A 21132-nucleotide genomic window follows, 5' to 3' on the forward strand; every position below is an offset into this window, starting at 1 on the left:
CATTCCCATGGTTGGACTATTGTTTGCAGTCTTTCAATCCAAACATATGCACCGAACACATCACCAAAGTAATCCTCACTGGCATGATAACATACATTCCCCACACCACTCTGAACTGCCATCCCCCTATCTAAACCCTGGTCCAAAAGATGTGCCAAGGCTGTACTAATGAAAAACCAGGCATACCACAACTGGCTCAAATTAAGAACTCCATCCTCCTTCAGTGCCTATACTGAAGCCCGAAACAGATGCAAAAAAATCATCAATGAGTCCAAAACAGAATTTGAACGGGCAAAAAGCAGAACTTGCAGCCTGTCCTAGTAGCAGCCATGCATTTTGGTCTCTTGCCAAAGTAATTGGTCTCAACTTTTGCCCTACACTATTCCAACCCGTATCATACCCAGATGGCGCAATTGCAACATCACCGACAGAAAAAGCTAATCTTCTGGCTTCACACTTTGCCTGCAGTGCACGCATAACAGACAATGGCAAATGCCCCCCCCCCCAGTCATTCCAACTGCCCAACATACAATGCCCCCCTGTATCCTTTTGCCAAAAAGAGATCATAAACCTGTTGTCTAAATTAGACACAAAAAAGTCTGGCCCTGATGGCATTCCTCCAATTATCCTGAAGGTCTGTGCACCAGAACTGACTCCTATCCTATGGCATCTGTACATACTCTCTTACTCCAATGGTATATATCCCAAAGCCTGGAAATTGGCCTATATTCAACCCATTCCCAAAAAGGGAGACAAATCGCTGCCATCTAACTATCGCCCTATCTCACTCACCTCAATCGTATCTAAAGTGATGGAGAAAATCATCAATTCTCAACTACTACTCTACATTGAAGGTACCCAGCTATTAAGTGACCACAGTTTGGATTCTGCCGATGCCGATCAACAGATGACCTACTCTCATATATTACCCATCTTTGGACATATAACATGGAAAAATTTGGCGAATCCCAAGTAGTTGCACTCGATATCTCTAAAGCCTTTGACTGGGTCTGGCACAAAGAAAGGCTTACTAAGCAAACTTCCATCATTTGGACTATCTCAGGACTTCTGCAGATGGATTAATAGTTTCCTGTCTGGACCCACACTATGTGCAATGGTAGATGGTTCCCTATCCTCCCACTATCTAACTAATGCTGGGGTCCCACAAGGTTCAGTTCTCTCACCGACCCTTTTCCTTCTATACATCAATGACCTACTTCAGTTGACCTCCAACTCAATACACAGTTTTGCAGATGACAGCACATTGCACTCCTCCCTTTCATTTGAAAAACTTTACCCTACACAACGCACTTCAACCCACAGAACATCAACCACAACTTCCCTTAATGCAGACCTCCAAAACATCCTCTGATGGGGTTCAGATAACCTCGTCAACTTCAACGCTAGTAAAACCCAGTTCTGTCTTATTTCCCACAAAAAAGAACCATTTTCCCCCAGTATTAGTTTTGATAACACTCAAATCCCCAGACAAGATGAAATTTCTCTTCTCAGAATTACCATGACAGGCCTCTCCTGGCATAAACACATCACAACCATTGCATCTCCAGCTTCCAAAAAACTAGGCTTTCTCTTTCGCTCAAGACATTACTTCACTTCAAAACAGCTGTTAACCTTATACAAATTGCAAATCCACTCAGTTATAAAATATTACTCTCACATTTGGAGTGGGGCTCCTGAAAGCTCCCTCAAAATGCTTGACTCAATAGAGGAGAGCAATTAGATTGATAAATGACCCATCTCTTACCAACTCACTCTCCCCCCCCCCTCACTCTCACATAGACATTTGGTCTCTGAAATTTGTATATTCTACAAATATTTTCATAGAAAATGCTCATCTGAAACAACATCAATAATTCCCCCACTCTGTACTAAACCCATTGGAACACGTACAGCTGCTGCTGCCCAACATCCTTTCATAGTACACTTTGAAACCCACAGAACAAGTTTCTTTTCCTCCTCCTTCATCCCTGCTACTGCTGTACTGTGGAACAGTCTTCCCTTGAGGTATTTCCCAAGGAATACAATATACAGGCTTTCATATCTAATGTTAACAAGTTCCTCCTTTTCCAACCCACTACCCATATACGGTACTAGAGTACTATAGGTTGAACCAGCCAACCTCTCGTATATGGGCCCAACATAAAAAAAAAAAAAAAAAATCCCAACTCGACTATATTAGATGAAACCCAGCAAGATCCTCTAGTCAGCACTGGTCAAAGAAACCAAATAAAATAGCTCGGCCACCAACTCAGACATCCACCCTCTGTACCCTTTGATGTTCTGGTCCTCTACGCTCCTACAGATGGAAAAAGAAAAAGAGGCAGACCCCAAACTCCATATTGGAAATACATCAGCAATATTCTCTCCATTTTTTCCCAACTCTCTGCATCAGAGATCCGTCAATTAGAATATAACAGAGAAGCCTGGTTTTCCTTCACATCATAACTACCTCTAAGGCCTATCTTAGTGTACACAGATTACTTATTTGTTTTGATTGGTTTCCCTATTTATAATTGTAAAATTATAAATAAATGATGATGATGATGATGATCTATGAATGCTATATTATCTCTTCATCACTAACTTTGTAGTGTTGATCAAAATAATTAAATGAATATTAATCAAAATGAATTCCCATACTTATACTCTTTTTAGTATGGGAAAAATAAATGACTGCAAATGATCATATCATAATCATTTTAGAGATTTAGTTGGCCAGTTTAGAGAAGTAGTAACTTTTTTCATATTTTTCTTAAATGAATAAAGTAAGCTTTAGAATAATAAATGAATTATACTGTATTTTATTTTGTTTCTCACCTTTAGTTTCACCTCTATGCAAATACCTGTTTAATTTAACTTGATTAGAAACAATATTTTATATATCCTGTTTTGTTTAATACTATTAATCCACCAGGCATGATACCTCTGTTGATTCTTTCTTTTTTTGAAACATGGATATGTTATTTATAGCTTGTAATATCCTTTTAATTTAGTACTGGATGTATAAGTTTCGAAATGTTACTGCTGGAGATGCTGCATTAACTCCACAGAAAGAAGAAGATAAAACACCTCTTCAAGCTACCTTTTCAAGTTATTTGGCTATTGCTAGTAAAGTACCATATGTTCTATTTCTCCTAGTTAACATAGCAGTCAGCCGCAGGTAAATAAACACATACAACCTTTTAAAAAAGAAAGAAAGCATTTCTGAATATTGATTCATTTTTCTTCTTAATTTTAAAATCCTAATTTTAAATTATATAGGATCTTTAAAATTTCTAAAAAAAAGTATTGTCTCTAATGGTATTTTTGTAAATGATTGTTTGTTTTAATTGGTACATATTCTTAAAATCTGTTAGAACATGAATAGTCAAGTAGTCACAACAGAGAAATCACAATCTATTCATAGTCCAACTTCTACTCATGGAATTAGCTTTTCTTCTTCATTCCTTCTTTTTGCTTCTGTCCTTTAGTACAGTAGAATAATTTAATGTTTAATTTTTATTATTATTAATGTTATCATCATCAGACCTCCATGAAGTCAAGTACTCATCATAGTAATAGGTCCCTCATTTATACACAGCACATCATACCTTAAATGCACTCACATTTTTTGCAATCAACACTCTCAGGCAATGCATTCTAATCATTCATAACTCTCCATGCAAAATCTTCTTCTTACTTCCTTGCTCACACACTCCTTACACAGCTTACAGGAATGATCTCTTGTTCTCACCCCACTGTCCACCATTCTGTGAAAATCTTCTTCCACATTAATTTGATAAAACTCCCTTATTAACTTATATGTCTCTATCATATTACTCTGATATTATCATATCATAGAGAAATGGAGGATAGAAATGAAAGAATGAATAAGAATAGTTGTATAGATCTGGTAAATGAAGAGGTTAGTTGTAATGAGAGAGAGAGAGAGAGATTTATGCAGAGTTCTTTCATAGGACAAAGCATAAGCTTGAGAGATTGGAGAAACATTTTGAAAGTGGTACTGCCAAGAAGAGAAAGAAAGCAGAGGCCACTAGGGAAGAGAAAGGGATGTTTGACCAAGGGAGAGTAAGGAGAGAATCTGTATAGAGATTCCATGATAAGAGAAGTGATAACGAGTCAGCTGCCACAGTATTATGTATTATGGATATGTGGATGAAAGCACTTATATAAAGCTGATGGTTTTGCACTTGAATGGATTTAGAGTTGAGAGCCTGAAAAAAAAAAAAATGCTGTTGAATGTGAGATCAGAAGTGCAAAATTAGGAAAAATTAGATCTATCAGGAAAGATGCAGGTAAACATGTGTGGGCATCACTGAGCTCAGTGAAAACGATTAAAAATGCTGAATCGAATTCCTCATATCACCAATCTCAATGGAGTAGTCAATAAAAAGTCTAAGGATAGTTGCGGACCCAAGGGGAAGCCGCTCTTTATGTATACTAATATCAGAAGTAGCTAGAACAAGGGGAGAGAAAAAAATTTGCATTACTTAGTTCTTGTTGGCAAAAATTGGAGTTGTTGCATTGGAGTGGAAGGAGGGAAAAATAGTTCTGTTGCATAGTGTTGGATAGTTGCATAGGCACCAAGGTGATGGTAATGAATTAGAGATGTGGTAATTAAAGTAAACTTCAGGAATAGGTGGATAAGCATATGATACTCTATGGGTCAGTTATTTACTCCTCTTTTCCTCATTATGCAGTATTTCCTTTTCTCTTGCAAAAGGGATCTCACTCACCTTCCCTTACCCTCAGTAATAAACAAATTGCTAGACTAGATCAGATCTCTCCTTTGCCTCAAGCCTTTCCTGGCATAAATACATCATATCAATAGCTTCCTCAGCCTCTAAAAAACTAGCCATTCACGTTCATCTTCTCAAGATGCTATTTCCCACTCACCCAGCTATTAATTCTATTCATATTTCAATCCACCCATCCTTGGAATACTGTGCATGTATTTTAGGTGGTGTACCCAAAACCTCTTTTAAATTCTTGATACTTTCCAGAGAAGAGTAATTTGACTGATAATGATCCCACTCTCACAGACTCACCCTCATCCTCTATCTTATCTTGCCCAAAAGACACAAAGCTGCAACAGATGCACTGTTTCACTTCTGTGTCTTTTTTGTAGTTACGTACATGGTCACTGCTCCACTGAACTAGCAACTATCATTCCACCACTTTCTGTTGGTGGAATTTTGTTTCTAAAACAAAACCAGCAGTTGCCCAATATCTCTTTTAAGTATAACTGCAAACACACCCAGGCTGCTTTATGCCAACCAAATTACCTCTGTTATCTGGAATAGCCTTCTTCATGTATTGTTTCCAAACAACTACAACTTCCAACTCTTCAAGAAGAATGTCCATAATTATAAAATATAACTATATCTGTAAAAAAACTTATTTTTTTCCTAACTCTTGCCTGTTGCCTCACATATGATACTAATGTACTGTAGGTTTTTCTACCTCTCTTGTATGGGATCAATATATATATATATATATATATATATATTAAAAAAAAAACTCAGTAATGAGTAACCTTTGACCTAAAAACAGATCTGCTTAAATAGTAATTAATTATTATTATTATTATTATTATTATTATTATTAGACATTGTTGCTTTCTGTATTCATGATAGATATAACAGCATTCAGGATTCTCTGACTTATGAGCATTTATGTTTTAATATGGTTTTTTGAAATTAGTTTGACACCTAAAATTTTTTTTTATTTTAGGTGTCAAACCTAAATACATACATACATCTTCAAGGCCCACTCTTCCTAATTGGGTTGTGGGGGCAAAAGCTGCAAGAGGAACTTCCAATGGTCACGATCCTCTGCCACCAAGCTCAAGTGTTCTGGTGGGATTCCCAAACGTGTCCACCCAAGGTTTTGGATATAGTCTATCCAGTGAGTCCTTGGCCTTCCACGTGGCCTCCCACCCTCTGGCTTGGCAAAGAGGGCCTGCTGAGAGAGCGTCTCTTGTGGCATTCTGACCAGGTGCCCGTACCCAGCATAACTGTGATCTCTCAACACGGAGAAGCAGCGGTTGAGTATTGAGGGTTTCCCGAATTGCAGAGCTTCTGACTCTGTCGAGTTTTGTCAGCCCCCGCAACCCCTCGAAGGAACCTCATTTCAGCCGCTTGGATTCGAGTCCGCATTCTTTCGGTCATTACCCAACTCTCATGACCATAGGTGAGGATGGGGACATAGACTGTATTGAAGACAGCCAGCTTTAGCCTTCTGGCTTAACTCCCACTTCAATACCACCGAACGGCCAAGCCCCCGCAATATTGAGCTTGCTAAGCCAATTCGAGTATCTAGCTCTACATCCCATTTTCCATCATTCGTGAATATGGACCCAAGGTATTTAAACTTCTCCACCTGTCTCATTGGGACTCCACTTACATTTAGAGTGCACTGGGATGGTTGTCTTGAGACCACAGATGTTTCAGTTTTGGCCACACTGATCTTCATTCTGGCGTCTGCACAAACAGCTACAAACCTATCCAGGGTCTGCTGGAGGTCATCTGTGGAAGAGCTAAGCAGAACTAGGTCATCTGCAAAAAGCAGACGTCCAATGCTACATTTTCCAATTCTGACACACTCACTGCCTCGGCTATGCCTATCAATCCAGTCCATAAATATTATGAAAAGGAGGGGTGACAGAACACACCCTTGGCGGAGGCCAATGGAGACTGCGAAAGGTTCAGACTTTGTGCTGTTTACCCTGACACAAAACTCTGGGCATTCATACAGGGACTTGATGGCAGCTAATAGTTGACCATCCACTCCATACTCCTGTACTACTTGCCAAAGCTTATCCCAAGGAACCCGGTCATATGCCTTCTCCAAGTCCACAAAACATGTGTAGACATTCTTGGCATATTCCCAAGATTTTTCAAAGACTTGCCTTAAAGTGAAGATTTGGTCAGTTGTGCTTCTACCTGGACGAAAGCCACATTGTTCTTCCTGGAACTTTGACTCAACTATGCTCCTGCACCGTCTTTCCAAGCACTTAGCATACACTTTCCCAGGCAGGCTGAGCAGAGAGATGCCACGATAGTTACTGCAATCCTTCTGGTCTCCCTTCTTAAAGACTGGTATTATTATGCCTGTCTGCCATTGCTTTGGTGCTCGCCCAGATATCCAAGCAGCCTGACACACTCAAGTCAGCCAGAGAACACCGTTTCGAATTAAGGCTTTTAGCATTCCGGGCCTAATTTCATCATCACCAGCAGCCTTGCCCGATTTTAGCGATTTTATTGCTAAATGGACCTCTTCTGCTGTGAGACTAGTCATTGCCCCGATCTGCACCTCTTGGATGTTGACAACTGCTGGGCCACTCGGATTAAGAAGACTCTCAAAGTATTCCCTCCATCTGTGAAGGATATCCTTCTCGGTTGTTAAAAGTGCACCATCAGAGGCCTTAATTGCCCTTGCTGTGCACGATTTCCTCCCTCGAAGGCGGCGGATGGTCTGCCAGAATACTTTGTTCGCATTTGCATAGGATGAATCTAATCTTTCTCCAAAGGATTTCCAAGCCTTCTGCTTTGCTGTCTTTACTGCCTTAGCAGCAGCTTTTTTGTGCCTCAGCATACCGCAAACGCATCTCAGGTGACCTGACTCTAAGCCATGTTAGGTAGGACTCCTTTTTTGCCCGGACAGTTTTTTGGACTTCTTGGTTCCACCAAGGTGTCCTTTTCTCACTGCCCGTTGCCACGGCGAGCTGCTTTCTGCCACACCATGAGAGTGCAGAGGCAGTGACAGCTGCTCTGAACAGCTTCCATTCCTCCTTAACATCTGCAGTATGCTTGGGAATCTCTTTGAACCTGGAGGAAATTTCATCTGTAAAATTCTTCCTCACAGCCTCATTTTCCAATGTCTCCCATTTCACCCGGTATAGCTGCTTAGGCCTACCAGTGTTGATGGTAGCATCTGGTTTCTGAAGCTGTAGAGTGCACACAACAAGGTGGTGGTCAGTTGACAATTCTTCCCCTCTTCTCACATGAACGTCCAACACTGAGGAAAATAGGTCTGCTGAGACTATAAAGAAGTCAATCAGAGACCTTTGTTCTAGTGTATCCCTGTACCAGGTATACTTATGGACTTCTCGGTGCTGGAAGAAGGTATTCATTATGAACAAGCTGTTAGTACAGCAGAAGTCCAATAATTTCAAACCATTCGCGTTAAGGTCAGGGGCACCGTTCCTCCCAACCACACCCTTCCATGTCTGGTCATCTGTTCCAACATGTGCATTGAAGTCGCCCATTAGCAGGACTGATTCCATGTCTGCCACCCTGTCAAAAGCAGCATCCACTTCCTCTATTAAAGCAGAGTATTCTGACTCCAGATTAGGTGCATAGGCTTGCACCACAGCCAAATCATGGTTTTTCATCTGAAGCCTTAACACACACACCCGTCTCCCAATGGGATCCACTCAGCAACACAGTCTGATAGCTGGGAGCTTGTGAGTATCCCCATACCCGCCTGAGCAGACATAATTAAGTCAAACCCAAATAATTTTTTTTATTTAATTTTTTAATTTTTTTTGTTTTTTAACAAAATAATAAATTTATTTTCTAAAAAAAAAAAAAAAAGAAATCAGCTAATGACTTTTATTCCCATACAGGGAGTAGTCAAGGCCATTTTAGCCTTATCTAACTTTTGGAAACTTGATTGGAAATTTCATTCTCCACTGGTAGCCAATCAGAGATAGTTAGCCCAAGGCTATCACTAATTAAGGCAGCACTTGTTGAGTCTCTTCACTGGCACACAGTGAAGAGACTCAACAAGTGCTGCCATTTTGTGGCCCCTAATCCTAACACAATATATTTTTAATGTCTGAAATAGTGTTCTACGTTTCTACAGTCGATTTTCATGACTTTTTAGGAGAAAAAACCCACTTGCCTGTGCCAGAGATCGACTAACTCAGGTCATAAAAAGTCTTAGAAAAATTTCCTCTAGTCATCGACTAAATTTGAAACCAAGGCTTCCTTCATGTGGCATGGTGTGCAAGCACCACATCCACTGAGCTACACAGGCTCTATATTTTTTTTTCCTTTCTATATTTAGAATATTTTAAATTTCATTCTAAACAATATAAAGCAATCAAAATATTATTCACTTATGTTAGATTGCACTCCAGACACAAGCCATCAAGAGCAGATGTCAGTTATAGTTATGTTAGGTTATCATGATGTGCTGCTCATTCTTTAACCTTAAAATGATGGAACAAAAATTATTTGCAAAGTTATTGGAATTTTTAATACTATTCAAGAATTATATAGATTTTTAGTGCTATGAAATTCTGGAATGTCATCATCATCATCATCATAATCAAATTCCTGCCATGTACCCTCAAGGGGTGTACAGGATATGATAGTACTACATGAAAAAAATTATATCATTACTAATTTACTTATTTACATTCTGGAATGTGTCATTGAAAAATATTTAAGAACTACTAGCTAATACAAGGTGTGAACCAAGGCTTCATGCTCTTTGTCCATTATGTCATAATAATGGGGAAAGTGCAGGGTTTTCTAATAGAATTATATGAATAGAAGAACTCTAATATAGATAGTAAATCAAAATTTGAAGCACAAGCTTTAGCTTCCATAATAAAAACCTTGAATTCTTATATGTAATTGTATTGTAGTAGTATGATATCCAAAATTGAGTTAATGTATCACATAAGGTTTCACAAAAGAAAAAAATGAAGAGAACAAAAAAGAAAGTTTGACGATGCCTTTGATAATTTGAAATTTTTAGCAGAAAGCTTAGAACTTTCTCTGAATTCAAGAGTGAACCTACATTAAGAAAATGTAAAGCAAAACAAATGTTTGAGTACGATAAAGCAGATGAAACATTGCTGTCTACGAAAGAAATCAATCTTTTACTAGACAATTTTAGATTTTATAATTCTCTAAAAGATTTGATTTGTTTAAAAAACACAACAATTTTCAATTTTTTAGTGATGTTAAAAGTAACTTCTCATCATTCCTCCTTTGAAATTATGGTAGATGTGGAAAAAAAGGATCAGAGAATTATGCATAAATTATGCAAACTAATTATTATTATTATTATTATTATTATTAAAACAGACCTTCATGGAGTCAAAAGACTCATCACAAGAGGTACACGCCTTCACACAAAGCACCCACTCCCTTGCTCACACCCGCCTTATATAGCTTCTAAGGGTGGCCACTTGTTCTATCCTTTCCCTTATTCTATGAACAATTTCTTCTGAATTAACCTGGTGACAACCGCTTACCAATTTATATGTCTCAGTCATATCTCCGCTATGAATGGGATATTTAGAATAACGCATCAAGATAGAGGTGGGACAAAGGGAACACTGCAATTCATGTATACTAATGCCAGGAGTATTAGGAACAAGAAGGAAGAATTTTTGGCCTTGATTGGCTCTTCCTGGCCACAGGTTATTGGCATTAGTGAAACATGGCTGATGGAAGATGATATAGTTAGTGGGATAGAATGTGTAGGTTATAGTATGTTTAGGAGGGATAGAGAGAATAAAATTGGGGGAGGGGTGTTATTGATGATAGCTGATGAACTGCAGCCAAGGAGAATTGAAGTATTGCAGGATAGTGAAAGGAGCTCATTTGAGGCTATTTGGTGTGAGATTGATACTGGCAGAATAAAATATACAGTTGGGTGCTGCTATAGACCAGGTGATGGAATAGATGGTGGAGATGGTATGCATAAACAAATTGATGAAATGAGTGGAAGGAGGGTAATTATTATGGGGGATTTCAACTATGGTAACATTGATTGGAAGGAGGAGAGGTCACATGTGAGGAAGGAAATGGATTTTATTCAATTATTAAGGGATAACTATCTGAAACAGCATGTAATTGAAAATACTAGGGGTGTGAGAGTGCTTGACCTGGTAATAGTATCTAAGAATTTGACTGTAATGAATATGACCATGTTGCCACCTATTGGTGAGAGTGATCATAAGGTCTTGACCTGGGAGGTGGCTAAAGGTGTGAAATTTGTGATTAAGACAGGGTATATGTGGAATTACCGTGCTGGCAAGTATGACAAGCTTAGGAGATTGCTTGGATCAGTGCCATGGCATGTACAACTGCAAGGGCTGGACGTCGATAGAGCATGGGAAGTGATCAAAGAGCATTTACAGGAGGTTATGGCTGATTGTATATCTAAGGTCCGAATAGTGAAACAAGGAGGGGTTAAATGGATGAATAACACCATTAAGCTTGAGCTGCAAAAAAAGAAACAACTATGGAGGGAATTTAAAGAAAGGGGTGACCTGCAGGCACACGAACGGTATAAAGTACAGGCCAGAAAGGTAACGAGTGTGGTAAAAACAGCAAAAGCCGATTATGAAAGGAAACTAGCTATGCAAGCAAAAGAGAATCCCAAACAGTTCTTTCAATATGCTGCAAGCAAGAAAAAACTGTACATGGCAAAATGATTTTAAGGAATGACGATGGTAAAGAGTTCACTGAACCAGTCGATATAGTGGAGTTACTGAGTGCGCACTTTGCAAAAGTATATCATCCAGGTAGTGACGTTGAAAAAATGAAGGAACCATTAGTTTATATGGGAATTGTGATGAATGAAGTGGAGGTGAATAGTCTATTACAGAACCTTAATGTGAATACATCTATGGGATTGGATGGTATACCGGCACGGGTCTTGCATGAAGCGGCTAATGAATTATCAGTGCCCTTGACCATGTTGTTTAATCTGAGTCTCAGGTCTGGCTTAGTCCCGAAGGCGTGGAAAGAGGGGAAAATAGTTTCACTGCATAAAGGAGGATCCAAGACTATGGTTGCAAATTACCGACCGATCAGCATATCAGGAGTCGTTGTCAAGATCTTGGAGAAAGTAGTCAAGGGAAAAATACAGGAATGGATTGATGAAAATGAGATACTGTACAGAGGACAGCATGGCTTTGTGAAGGGTAGATCATGCCTCAGTAACTTGCTTAAGTTTTATAACAAGGTGACGGCTGAACTGGATAAGGGAAATGGGTTTACAGTGATACTGCTGGACCTGGCAAAGGCGTTTGACAGGATACCACATGGAATTCTAATCCGTAAACTACAACATATGGGAATGGATATAGGGTTGGTGAGATGGATAGCTGGGTGGTTGATGGAGAGATATCAAAGAGTAGTTTATTCAGGAGTAGAGTCCAAAAAACAGCCTGTGACTAGTGGTGTGCCACAGGGTTCTGTTCTTGGACCACTGCTGTTTAATCTGTTCATTAACGATATAGGGAAGGGTCTAAGTGGGACAGTTCATTTGTTCGCTGATGATGCAAAGTTGGGTAGGGCGATAGTGAATGCAGAAGATGTCAAAGTCTTGCAAGATGACTTAGATAGATTGGAGTTCTGGACTAAGGAGAATGGATGTCAATTTAATGTGACAAAATGTAAGGTTATGCATTTCGGAGTGAAAAGATTAGCAGCAGTATACCACATTGGTGGAACTGTACTCCAAGAGATTGATGAGGCCAGGGACTTGGGAGTGTTGGTGGATAGGGAGATGAAGTTTAGGGGGCACATTGCGAAAGTAGCTAAATCAGCTCATCAACTCACTTGGTTATTGAAAAATACCTTGACAAGCAGAGAAAAACAAGTTATTGTACCTCTGTACCGAGCCCTGATAAGACCTCATCTCGACTACTGTGCCCAGATTTGGTCACCTCGGTTCCTTCTTGATGGGGAGGAGGTGGAGAGGATCCAGAGGCGAGTGACTAAGATGATAACAGGTCTATGGAATGAACCATATGAGAACAGGTTGAAGATTTGTGGGTTGCAGAAACTAGTTGATAGGCGGAAAAGGGGAGATATGATTAAGACATTCAAATTGCTAAAAGGATTCTATAGGATTAATTCAGATGATATTTTTGAGATCAGGACTGGTGGTGGGAGAACTAGGGGACACCCATGGAAGCTGGGCAAGAGCGTGGTTAGCAGGGGTGTTAGAGCTGGGTTCTTTACTTTTAGAGTGGTAAATGAGTGGAATAAGCTGCCAGAGTCTGTTGTGGGTGTTATGACAGTGAGCGAGTTCAAGGCAAGGTATGATAGATACTGTGAGAATGTTGAACAGCTGTGTGAACATGATGTTTAGGGCCTCCCTCGATGAGTCTAAGGACTCCTGGAGTAGCCCGTGGTAATAATAATAATAATGTCTATATGTGAGTCTTTGCAAATTGTGTTCCCTCAATCTGTCTTCATACCCCACATTCCTAAGACCAGTTACCACCTTTAGCCAATCTTCTGTGGACCCTTTCTAATTCACCATCATGAAAACCAGGTGACCAAATCTGTGCACAGTAATCCATATGAAGTCTGATCGAGGCCTCATTCAACAGAACCATCAAGATCCTCTGCATCATTGCAATAATCCAATGTGATATCTTCAGAACTTGTGCAATATAACCTCCTGAACTTCATGTCCTTGTCTGCCACCACTCCCAGATTGTTCATTTCCTCTACCTCCTTCAAAATTTCTCTAACAAGTTTATACTTTGCATCACATTATGGCTTAGCAAATTTCAGAATCATACACTTTCCAACATTAAACTGATAGTTCCACTCACCTTCCCATTCGTATCTATTTAAATCCTCCTAGAAAAACCAAACATCTATTTAACTTCTCATTATTCTCCCTAATTTTGCATCATCTGCAAAAGTTGCATATCTCCAGTTAAACTTGCCCTGATATCATTAATAGATAACTTAAATAACAATGACCCCAAAACAGACCCCTGTGGCATACCACTAAGTGAATTTCCTCTTTCAGAAGACTGCACCCTGATATACAACTTGCTGATACCTCTCTCACAGTCACTCATCTATCCAGCTCACTAATCTAGTATCCAGTTCCATCTGTTCTAATTTAGTCACCAGTTTGTGTGAAATCTAAGAGTGCATACCACTGTATATGCATCTCCTTATCTGATGCATTGCTCACCTTCTTATCATACTTAAGTAAACTGGTAAAGCATGACCTACCCTTAACAAACTTATGCTGACAATCACAGAGAATACTGCTGTTATCAACCCACATCTGTATTTTAGCCCTGAACAACCTCACAATGCCTTAACTACAATTCCAGATATACAGATTTGCATGTAATTCATAGTAGCCTCAGTCTCATCACACCTTTATAAAGTGTAATAGTTTCCCTTCCTTCCACTTCTTTGGTACTTATGCTGTTGCAAAATATGTTAAACAGGTATGCCAAGGCTGACGTTCCCTTAAGACACACAGTGATATATCATCAAGTCCTACTGCCTTATTGACATCAAACTTTCTTAACTTCTCATATGTATTTCTTGCTCACTCACCAGTAAGCCATCTTATTCCAGCCTTTTCATGATTTCTCACTGAGGAGGATAAAACACTATGATGAATTACTCACTGAATACCTAAACTATGTCCTATGGAGCAGTTACCAATCTACCATTTGCATATCTTAACATCATCTTACCATAATCATTCTTTATTCTATTTGCCACACACCACACATATAACTGTCTAGGATTTTTCTTTGTCTGATTACTAATTTCTGCTCAAACTACGTTTTGCTGTCTTTATCAACTGAGTCACCTTCCTGGCCTGCTCTTTATACTCTTTGTGCAACTGAATATTACTATTACCCTTCCTGTGCTACCTTCACAGGATAGATAATGATATCTGACACATGACCACTTGACACCCACCTTATTCAGCTTTTTGATATTCAGAATGCATTCACACACACACTGATGTTAAATATCTCTTGGGCAGTGCCCAAGAAGCATATATCTTCTTCTCACTTAACTGCTCATTCCATGCTACAGCTCCGAGCTTTCTCCTAAGCTTTTCACAATCACTGGTCTTGTAATTCCACATGTATCCTTTCCTCACAGAAGACTTCATGTGGCTAGTCACCCCCAGGTGATCACTTCATTATGCCTCTCACCAAGTAGAGGGAAATGCAACACTTCACAATCACCTTCTCTACTGAAATGATCAGATCTAAGACTCTCACTCCTCACATGCCCTCCTTTACACACTGCCTAAGATATTGAAAGTTTATTTTTCACTTGGTTAGAGTATAATAAATTTAGTTTAATCCTTTATCCAAGTGTGAGCAAACAAAATTTGCACCTGAAAGTATCTTCAGGACTGGGGTAAGGTGGTACAACACCAGGACAACTCGTTGCAAAGGTGGAGCAAGATACCAACACTCCTGTCTCAGTATCTCCTATAATGCAAAACACATCTCCTTGCAGATATGTCTAATGTTATAATGTCTAATGCATTAAGGGAAGGGCCACTACCCAGACTAGTTTCGACCTTTATTGAGGTCTCTTCAGTGGGAGCCAGGCCCAAGTTGAGATACCAGGCAGAAGCATTCGCAGGTCATCTCTACCTATAGGAGTTGCCAAATGGTGTGCCACCCTTTTTTAATAAATTACTCTGGATTTAGAGAAAGATGTTGAGAGTTTATTTTTCACTTGGTTAGAGTATAATAAATTTAGTTTAATCCTTTATCCAAGTGTGAGCAAACAAAGTTTGCACTGAAGAGACCTCAATATTTTCAGGGCTTGCCACTGAATCTCCAAGGTTTGGTTCCTGCTCTCAAACTATTTCATTTTTTCTTGAATAATATTTGTATATTTTAGTCTACAGTTCACATCTAAGAGCTGCTCAACTTTTATTCTCTTTAAAACTTTCTTGCATGTTCTTCTTTTCAATATTTTGCTAACCACTCTCCAGCTAAAAGGCTGCTGGTTCGATCCCGCTGTGGGCATGGATGTTCGTGATTGTCTGTGGAAATACTAGTGGTGGTGGTCGGTGGTAGATGGTGTTGGTGTAATTGCATTCAGTTGGTGAATTGAGTGGTGGAGACAGAGTTGTAGAGCAGGTGCCCTCCCTTGATGAGTCTTTGGACTCCCTGGAGGTGTCAAATAATAATAATAATAATAATAATAATAATAATATGAAATTCAATTTTATCCTGCTCAAGACTAAATGGTGATCACTTCCAATTTCAAATCCTCTGTACCCGCTGGTGTCCTGCACCAGTAAGAAAACATCACTATCAGCAATAACATAGTAAATGAGACTCTTCTTATTCCTTACCTGTTCTCTCCATGTGAATTTATGCACATTTTTATGTTGGAACATTGTGTTAGTAATAACCAGTCCATGTCTTGAGCAGAAATCCAACAAGTATTTGCCATTATTATTAGCTTTTGCTCTTTTCTCCAAATTTTCCCAAAATACTTTTGTATGTCTCACAATCATTTCCTACTCTGTTATTTAGATCCCCAACAAGGACCAATTTTTCCTTTTTCATTGTGTCAGTTGCTTTTTCTAAAGCCTCAAAAAATTTCTCCACTTCTACCTTAGTAGAGCCTTCTGTGGATCCATAGGTACAAATAAGTCTCATTGTCCAGTTTCCCCCATTCTCATATTTGCCCACATTACTCTACTTGAGACTGACTGCCATTCAAGAAGATTCACCTCGTATTTTGTGTTGAATACTATGGCTACTCCTTCTTTTCCTTGATTGTCATTGCCTGAATATAACATTTTGTATTTATTTCTCAGAAAAATCTCACCAGTTTTTGTCTTTTTTGTTTCAGTCACCCCTATTATGTCGATCTGGTACTTATCTAATTCTTCAGCTAGCTCCATTTCTTTGCCATTCAGGCTTCTTATGTTGATAGTACCGATCTTGAACTCTGATGATGTTGAGTTGGGGTAAGTTTAGGATTTGTTCCAGTAGCTGACTTTTTGCTGTTTTCGCCCTGGTTCCCTGGCGAAAACAATGGGGGCTTTGTTTAACCAGGCGACGCCCCAGCCGTCATGAAATTCTGTCATGTTGTACCATCATTTGAAATTTTGGTTTAAGCCAACAAGAATACAATTTGGTTGGTTCAGTATCCAGGTAGATACCTAACAGGGTGCACCATGAGAAGGTGAGGATTGGATATTAGGTCAGAAGCCCTGGTCGGTTCTCCACATTCCTTTGAAGGCTATATGGAGGTCTCCTCAGTTATATAGCTTTGACCCTTAAGCAACCCACCTCTTTTCTCTACTTTCCTTAATTTCATTCTTTTGCACTCCTTCATTCCTATTCACCAAACTTTTAATATCCCTACAAATATTTCTCATTTCTTTGTGGCTCCTGCAGTCTCACTCCCACTTGTTCTATCATTCCTTCCCTCCTTTTACTTCAATTTTCTTGCTCACTTTCATTTCCTCATTCCTGCTTTCTTTTGCTTCCACAGTCTCAATTGCTCTTTCATTATTCATACCTTCTTTCACTTCCACAGGCTCAGTCACTTTTATTTCCGTTATTATGCTAGCTTTCATTCCATCAGTCTGTTTCCCTTTCAATGATATAACTCACTGTCCAACAATATATTGCACTTTCTACACTCCCGACACCTTCTCTCATCTTCTGTTCAGTCACTCTACAAACACATCCTCCACATTTTTCCATGCACTCATGACAAGGAACCATTCACAAAAAAAAAAAAAAAAAAACAGCTAGTCCATTAATTACATTTGATCTTTGCATCATGCAATGTGCAGATCTAGTTTGTACTGCCATTTTGTTGTTCAGTGCAAGCTGCAGTAATTTAGTAATGAATGTCAGTAAACAACCCTTTATGATTTGAAATTGCTCAGATTCTACACAAAGCAAATCCTCTTTCCTGGAATATGCCTTTTTTCAGGACTTCAGGCTCTTTGTTCTTTATGTTGCAGCACTAATATTGTCATCGATAGAGCTGATTAATATTTTATTCTGCGACATATCAGTATAACGTAATTACCAGAAACCCAACTCAGAACCAAATAATTGAAAAATTGCAAATTCATCAAGCTTATCCATCACATATCCGTGGTCTTCCCAAGGTTCATGAAGATGGCCATTATGTCCTATAGTTGATTGTACTGGCTCTCCCACTTACCATATGGATGATATCTTCACAGTTTGTTCCCACTCAGAGATAGAATGACTACAGTTTCTGAATAAACATCATGTACTCCCATATCAAGTCCACTATATAATGTGAATCCAAAAAGTCTTCCCTTTCTGGATATTTTAATAATCTGTACTTCTACAGGCAGTATTTAGTTTTCTGCTTATAGAAAACCTCCCTTCACTGGAGATCCATCCACCATTATCCATCATGTAACACCGTTATTATCAAAACTTTTATGCACAGGACTACAATCTGATGTAAAAGAGTTTCCATACCCTACCTGAAAGGAACATTGATAGCATGAGTTCTTTTCAAGAGATTGATAGCAGTTGATGATGGGGAGGAGAGACTGACTGTAAGTGAGCAAGAGGTGTATGGGGAGTTGAGCAAACTAGATGTTAATAAGGCTGTGGGACTTAATAATATATCACCACGTATTCTGAAGGAATGTGCAAGGGAGTTGATGCCAGTCTTGACATATTTTTTCAATACGAGTCTTGCACTGGGTCAAGTCCCTAAAGAGGACAAGATTGTACAACTTCATTAAGGAGGTGATAGAACTCAAGCATCAAACTATAGGCCTATCTGTGTGTCAGGCATTGTGGTTAAGTTGTTTGAGAAGCTTGTGAGAAGTAAGATCCAGAATTGGGTTGACAACAATGGTATTATCTTTGATGGACAGCATGGATTTGCTAAAGGGAGGTCATGTTTTAGTAATCTACTTACTTATTACAATAAGGTGACTGCTTCCTTGGACAGAGAAGAAGGATACACAGTAATATACTTAGATTTTGCAAAGGCTTTTGATAGAGTACCTCATGATAAGTTGGCAGTCAAACTAGAGCAGATGGGGTTGGATATTAGATTAGTGCATTGGATTGGAGACTGGCTATCTGATAGGTATCAACAAGTTGTGTATGGGGGGAGCGATATCCAGGAAAAGGAAAGTTACTAGTGGTGTGCCTTGGGGGTCTGTTTTAGGGCCATTACTATTTAAATTGTATATTAATGATATTGATGAAGATTTGGATGGAGATATTCAGTTGTTTACAGATGATGCAAAGTTGGGATGAGCCATGAAGAATAGAGAAGATGTTGTGGCCTTACAAGAAGACTTGAATAAATTATGTGATTGGGCACAGGAATGGATGATGTGAATTCAATGTTGCAAAATGTAAGGTTTTAAAATTTGGAAAACAAAGATGGGATGCAGAATTTATGCTTGGTGAGGATATATTGTCGAAGGTGGAGGAAATAAGAGATCTGGGGGTGATAGTGGATAAGGTTCTGAAATTTAGGGGACACATTGCCAAAAGTGTGATGACAACACAAAGGCTTCTGGGAATGATGTGGAGGACCTGACTTGTAGAAGTAGAGTGATTCTTGTTCTGTTGTATAAGGCTTTGATTAGGCCACACATGGACTATTGTGCCCAGATTTGGTCACCTAGTTTTTAGAAGGATGAAGAAATGCTGGAAAGAGTCCAGAGGTGACTGACTAAGGTAGTTTCTAACCTGGAATGTCGAGTATGATGAAAGATCAAGAACATGCAATTTGCAGAGTCTAGTGGACAGGAGGAAGAGGAGAGATATGATAGAGACCTACAAGTTAGTAAGGGATTGTTATAGGATCAATGCTGAAGAGGGTCTACAGAAAATAGTAGGAGATCAGGGGAGAACCAGAGGTCATCCTTGGAAACTGTATAAAGAAGGTGTTGGGAAGCAGGTATTTTTCATGCAGAGTTGTGAATGATTGGAATGCCTTGCTTGAGAATATAGTGTCAGCAGAGAATTTGAGTGTGTTTAAAGCACGGTATGACGAGCTGTGTGTATGATAAAAAGACTTCCCAGATGAGTCTTTGACTCCATGGGGTCTTGGGTAATAATAATAATAATAATAATCTATCAGCTCATCTATCAAATCAGATTGAAACTCTTCTTTTCTACCATCCAACAAAAAGAAAAAAGAAAAATTACAACCTCTCTCTCTTTTTCCCTCCTTACCAGGTATCTATCAAGTGTTCTGTTTATGTTAACTTTGTTATTTTGGACAGACTGGATGTTCTGCTGAGATTAGAATCCAAGAACATCAGGACTGCATTAAATTCTTGGAATACGAAATGTCTGGTCTTGCTTTACCATGCTATTTGGGAAGTAATCATGATTAAATGTTCATATTTTTATTGTTGTTGCGATAATGAATAAGTTGTGTAACTTAGTACAGGCAGCACTCGGTTTACTTTATGGAGATTCACAATAACGGGTGATGCCTGCGCGTGCTTTCTTACTGTAGTGTGGTCTGACTGAGAAGCAATGCCAGCAGTCACTCTAGTGTTTGAGTGTTTACCAATCTACTACGACGTATATGTATCAAACCTAGTTTTACTGTTGAATCTACCTAATTGTTCTATTTAATTTTTTTTACATCCATACATATTTAAATTGATAAAGTACATAATTACATACCATGTCTGATAAAAGAAGTGCAGAAAAGTTAGCAGAACTCGGTGTTAAGAAGGCATGGAAATCAATCACACTTGAAAAGAAGATGGAAGTGATTCGAAGAATGGAAGATGGGAAGAAATGTGCTAATGTCTGTAGAAGTATGAACTTACCTCCATCGACTGTTACTACAATTATGAAAAATGCAAATAGAATAAAACAGTCTGCGCAACGATCTCCAGCAGTACTAAATGCAAAACATGTTAGTTATAGCAGGGGTAAACTTCATGAAAAAATGGAAAAATTATTATCATTATGGGTGGATGACTTGAATCAGGAAAACATTCCTCTGACACAGGCTGTTATAACTGAGAAAGCAAAAATACTTTTTGAGGATCTTAAAAAGACAGATGGAGGCGAAGAAATATTTTTAGGAAGCAAAGGTTGGTTCATGAGATTTAAGTCTCAGAGTAAGCGCCATAGTGGCAAATTATGTGGTGAGGCGGCAGGTGCAGATGTTGCAGCAGCGGCTGCATTTCCTAAAGAATTTCAAGACTGTTTAGAACAAGGAAGTTATCCTCCTGATCTCATTTTTAATGTTGATGAGACTGGGCTTTACTGGAAAAAATTGCCATCACGCACCTTTATTTCCTGTGAAGAACGTTCCCCTCAGGTTTTAA

General features: G+C 39.0%; 1 protein-coding gene across 1 annotated transcript in view; it reads left to right on the top strand.

The window, feature by feature from the left end:
* LOC150097734 (equilibrative nucleoside transporter 2-like) overlaps positions 1 to 21132 on the top strand; it is a 260759-nt gene that overhangs the window by 73350 nt on the left and 166277 nt on the right. Inside the window, exon 4 of the mRNA XM_090407215.1 lies at positions 3015 to 3181. Within this exon, the coding sequence (XP_090263341.1) occupies positions 3015 to 3181 (167 nt within the window). The remainder of the gene's footprint in view (positions 1 to 3014; positions 3182 to 21132) is intronic.

This window comes from Typopeltis vanoorti, chromosome 17, assembly GCF_054136105.1.
Source record: "Typopeltis vanoorti isolate ZY-2024b chromosome 17, IOZ_Tvanoo_1.0, whole genome shotgun sequence".
NCBI classification, from domain to species: domain Eukaryota; kingdom Metazoa; phylum Arthropoda; class Arachnida; order Uropygi; family Thelyphonidae; genus Typopeltis; species Typopeltis vanoorti.